General features: G+C 37.8%; 1 protein-coding gene across 1 annotated transcript; it reads right to left on the bottom strand.

Annotated features, from left to right (window-relative positions):
• Nucleotides 1–551: 551 nt before the first annotated feature.
• LOC107796266 (ABC transporter F family member 1) lies at nucleotides 552–4,811 on the bottom strand. Its single transcript, XM_016619018.2, has 6 exons — nucleotides 4,594–4,811; nucleotides 4,267–4,497; nucleotides 2,737–2,810; nucleotides 2,453–2,663; nucleotides 2,136–2,370; nucleotides 552–1,991 (listed from the first exon to the last, which is right to left on the bottom strand). Exons 2-6 carry the CDS (start codon nucleotides 4,495–4,497, stop codon nucleotides 934–936), a joined length of 1,809 nt encoding a protein of 602 aa, XP_016474504.1. The 5' UTR covers nucleotides 4,594–4,811; the 3' UTR covers nucleotides 552–933.
• Between the last annotated feature and the right edge of the window lie 306 nt (nucleotides 4,812–5,117).

Raw genomic sequence — 5,117 nt, 5'->3', positions numbered from 1 at the left:
ATTTAAAAAGTAATTAATAAAATATTTCGGTAAAAGAGTTTGTGCTTTCGTTATAGTATGGATAGATATAAATAGATAAGAAAAGGTATAAGGTAATTTAAATTTTCTTAAAGTATAATTTTTGTTGATTTTAAAGTGCTAAGTATTAAGAAAATAATTAAATTATAATTTTATTCAATATAAATTCTTAAATATTATTTAAAGTAATAAATATTACAAACTTATCTAGTACAGACCTATTTATTTGTCGGAATAAAATAGTACTTTTACATATTGATAAACGTTGTTACGTTGTAAAAAATCAATTTCTTTTTTCACCTCTATTTGAGGAAAGAGCAAATCATATTCTTTTCTCCAAATTCCTTTTATTATTGATAATCAATATGGAAACATGTAAATTTATAGTAACCGTATCATTCTGTGCTCACGTTTTTTTGTGGCCAAATTGAGCGCACAGTAGGCAAGCATCATTCCCACAATATAGAAAACAAACAAATATACTGCCCTAGAAATGAAATATTAAATCCATAATAGCTTTCAAAATCCCAAAATTTTGAAGTACAATAATATAGCAATAGATAACAAACATGATGTTAACATAAGAAATAAGCTGCCATGAATCCTCTCCAAAACCTAAGAGTATGTAAAGACAGTAAAGTAGACAATACAAATAGTGAACTAAGCCAAAAAAATATCCAGAGATTCATATGGTGATCAAGGTTCGATCACTTCCTCTCTCTAGCACCAGCTCTCGGCGTGGTCTTAGCTAAAGATTACTACGTCTTACTGGTGATCAAGAAACTTTTACTTTCTCTCCGTCAGCTTCCTTGACGGTCCTGATGATATTTCACTGTTACCCTTGGCACTGAACAACGACCAACAGGAAACAGTGATACCATCACATTCTAATATAACACACACAGAATATCTGCTTCACTCACCCAATCCAGCCCTCTTTTTCAAGTGTTTCTTGAAGTCCATGATATCACCCTCCCACCGTGTAACAGCCTGATTTTCACATACCCATATCTCATGGGCAACCTGGTTTATGAGCCTAAAATCATGACTAACTAGAACCATCCCACCATCCCATTCATTCAATGCCTCTGCAAGTGAGTCAATTGTCTCAATATCAAGATGGTTGGTTGGCTCATCCAACAGCAGCATGTGAGGTTGCCTATAAGCCAACCATGCAAAAATCACCCTACTACGTTGGCCATCGGACAAGTTCTTCATAGCCATTACTTGAGCTTTACCTGTTAGGCCAAACCTCCCAATTGCTGCCCTCATCTTCTCCTCCTCATTCCCAGGGTACTCTCTCATCATGTACTGAAGAGCAGACATGTCCATGTCTAGCTTCTCAGCCAAGTGCTGGTGGTACTGTGCAATTTTAAGGTGATTATGCCGCTTAACCATGCCATCAGTGGGGAATAAATCCCCTATCATCAGCTTAAGCAGTGTGCTCTTTCCAGCTCCATTAGGCCCCACAAGTGCTATCCTGGAATCAAGATCTACACCAAAATCAAGGTTCTTGTAGATGAGGTTCTCAGGTGTGTAGCCAAATGCGACTTCCGAAAACTGTAAAACAGGAGGAGGAAGTTTGCCAACATCAGTAAACCGGAAAACCAAGACACTGTCCCTCCCCACCTTCTCTGTAAGCCCGCCACGCTCCATCTTAGCCAATGTTTTTTCTTTACTCTGTGCTTGACGGGCTAGCTTAGCTGAACCGTGTCCAAAGCGAGCAATGTACTCCTTCATTGAAGCAATCTGCTCCTGCTCCCACTTATACTGTTTCATCTGGTTCTCTTCTAGCTCTGAACGGGTTTGAACATATTGGTCGTAGTTTCCTGTATAGAGCTTCAATTTCTTGTTTTGCATGTGGATGATATTGGTACATACACCATTGAGAAAATCCTGGGAGTGTGAAATGACAACCAGAATGCGCTCGAAATTCTTCAAGGATTCTTCTAACCACACACAGGCCTCTAGGTCTGTGTTCAGGAAGAAGAATAACACATGTCAACTCTAAAAGAGCCGTCATATAGGACTACACATTATTCATAAATCTAGCAAGGGCAAAACCCTAACAGTTAAGGAAAGATCTACTCTACTAGAAAATGTAAAGAGAAGATTACCAAGATGGTTTGTCGGTTCATCAAGCAACAAAATTGTTGGATTCATAAATAGGGCTCGCGCAAGAGAAATCCTCATTCTCCAGCCACCGGAGAAATCACATGTTTTCTTTGCTTGCATTTTCTTATCAAATCCAAGACCAAACAAGATCTCAGCAGCGCGTTTCTCAGCAGTTGCTGCATCCATAGCTTCTAAACGCTCATAGATCCGTTCAAGTTGCTCTCCACCACCATCATCCTAAAATACAAACAAAACTAACCATATTATCCAAAGAAAACCAAGACCTTGGAGCATTAATTTAATGTTAACAGCATTATACCTGTCCAGCCAAAGCTTCAGCTTCTTTCTCCAATTTCAACCTCTCTTCGTCACAATTAATGACGGCCTCAAGAGCAGACATGTCAGAGGCATCAATCTCCCGTGAAAGATGAAAAATATCCATGTGCTCTGGGATGGGAAGTTCCCGAAGCCCTATAGCGGTAAGAAGAGTAGATTTCCCGCAGCCATTCAGTCCCAACAACCCATAACGTCTGCAAAAATAAGAGGTCAGAACTTTAACATCAATTAAGATACACAATAATACAAGAAATTAACAAGTTTTACCTTCCATAGTTGAGCTCCAGTTCAGAATCAACAATGAGATCATGTCCGTGGAAGGTGACTGATAAAGATTGTATCTGTGACACAAAGAGTACCAAAACAATGATATCCCCAAATAAAAGGAAGAATCCAAAGGCTCTGCATTATAATCTTCAGCTTCTTCTCAGTGATAGACTAATTACTCTTAATAACAAGTATATACTATAAATGTGCATGCCTCTTGACAGCAATATGCAACTTCTGTTTAAGACTAGTTCTTCTACACCAAGGTGAATAAAACAATGTTGGAATATTACTTAGTGCAAAAACACCATGGAAAGTCACCATAGGATGCACAAAAAATGAGGAAAACAAGCCGAGGCCTAATAAATATCACAAAATTTTGTCAACTCAAATAATGATGGAATCTGGGACTCTGAAAAGAAAAAAAATATAATAGCACATTATTTACCCTATGCATATGCGAGCTGACACAATTCAATGTAAAAACACATAGTTCTATAAGTTCAGAAATAGAATGAAATGGGTCCAGATAGAGCAGAATGGACACCATGGAATCATAAAGCCTACGCCAACTACTTTGGTTTTGATCCACACTTATTATCACACGCTTCCAGAAATTTGGAGGTCTCTGTCTTGAGATACAGACATGTTGATCACTTTAATATTACCAGTCATACCAAGGGGAGGGAGGAATAAAGCTAAGGTTCCTTTTATTTAAACATATATAGCTCTAATGCAAACCCAATAAACCTATCAAGGAGATTAAATTAAAAATAGCCTGAAAACCAAAATAATCCAATTCACTTTTTTTCTAAAAATAGGAGAGATGAATTTCACACCAACTCCTTCATCTAAAACTTTGCGCAACACTTCAATATGCAACCAGATAGTGAACCAGAAGAACCCAAAAGCCCTAGCAGATATTCTATCACTAACCACCAAGCTAAGAACTACAACACCTAACAACAACTCAATTTCAAACAAGTTGGGGACATATGAATCCTCACTGACCACATTAAACCATTTAAACTCATCTTAAGTCAATATTTTGCAAATACAAATAAAAAATATTAGACGAAACGTCTAAAGCAAGTTCTCAACTAATAGGCATTGCCTATATAGATCTTTTTCTACTGTTTAGCCCTATCTTTCGCTAAGTATGCATGAATTCCGAGAGATTGTAGGTCTTTCAACCAGGGGTAGAGCTACAAGCCCAGATACGGATTCGACTTAACCCAGTAGCTAGCAGTGTATTTGTGTTAAGAAAGTCATTAAATATGTACAAATAATAAATTAGGAACGCAGTATTAGAGCTCCAAGCCATTCTAAAATGCAGAACTCATAAAGTTAAAATCCTGGTTCTGCCTTCGACACAACTACACAATCTAACAATTTTTTTACGTTACAAAGACGAACATGTAATTACAATATTCTATTATGCACAACATCAAGAACAATAACGAATCGAAAACCAACAGATACTTGAGAAATCAGAAAGTACAAAAATCAGATCTAAAACACGAAACTAACCCGAATATCCCTGGAAAGGGGATGCGAACACAAAACACCAGTGCAATTTCGATCAGATATGTGAAGATCCCCCACTCCGTTCGTCAAATTATCGACCCCGTTGGTCTCTGGTGCCGCTTTGGATGCGGTCGCCGCCGCCTTGGATGACGCGGCTGCACCCTTTCCTCCTCTCCTAGCAGCTGCCGCCGCCTTCTTCTGTGCATCTCTCTTCTTTGCCGCATCCGACACCATCTATCAAAAAAGCAAACAATTTCGCATAAGAAAAAAAAATTGACAATAAAATAAAAATAGATTTGAACTGAAATTAAATCAGGAAACAAACAATACCTTGTGAAATTGAAGATCTCAGGTTTGGGGAGATTAAGGGTAGCGTAGGGAGTGGGAAAAAGTATCAGATGTAGCTTTGTTTGGTTATTCTATTTTTCCTCGGACTGCAGCTGCTGAGGAGAAAGAGGAACCCGAGAATGAGGGTTTTTGGAGAGGGTCTTGAGGAAAAGTTGGAGTGATATATTTATACGAGGTGTATGGTTAAAGAAAGGGTGCACGTTGACGGTTAATGGATATCCGAGAATAAATTTGGACGGTGATGCTTTCACCTTGGGAAGTTGCCACTTGCTTTGCTTTAGGTTAAAGTTAGAATTTGCTTTGGATTTGTCTGTTTTTGGGTTTGGGTTGGCCTAATTTCACTTTGTTAGGTTTTTGTACATGACGAAAATGAGTATTAAATTTGGCCTATTGGCCCATATGCCACTCTAACATTATAGAAAATGAGTTCTAATTTGCACATCTACTATCATAAATATGTCTTATTTATTCTCCGTTTAAATTTTTTATCAAAAATATACTTACCA

This window comes from Nicotiana tabacum, chromosome 9, assembly GCF_000715075.1.
Source record: "Nicotiana tabacum cultivar K326 chromosome 9, ASM71507v2, whole genome shotgun sequence".
NCBI classification, from domain to species: Eukaryota; Viridiplantae; Streptophyta; class Magnoliopsida; order Solanales; family Solanaceae; genus Nicotiana; species Nicotiana tabacum.
This window is presented reverse-complemented; position numbering and strand designations above follow the sequence as displayed.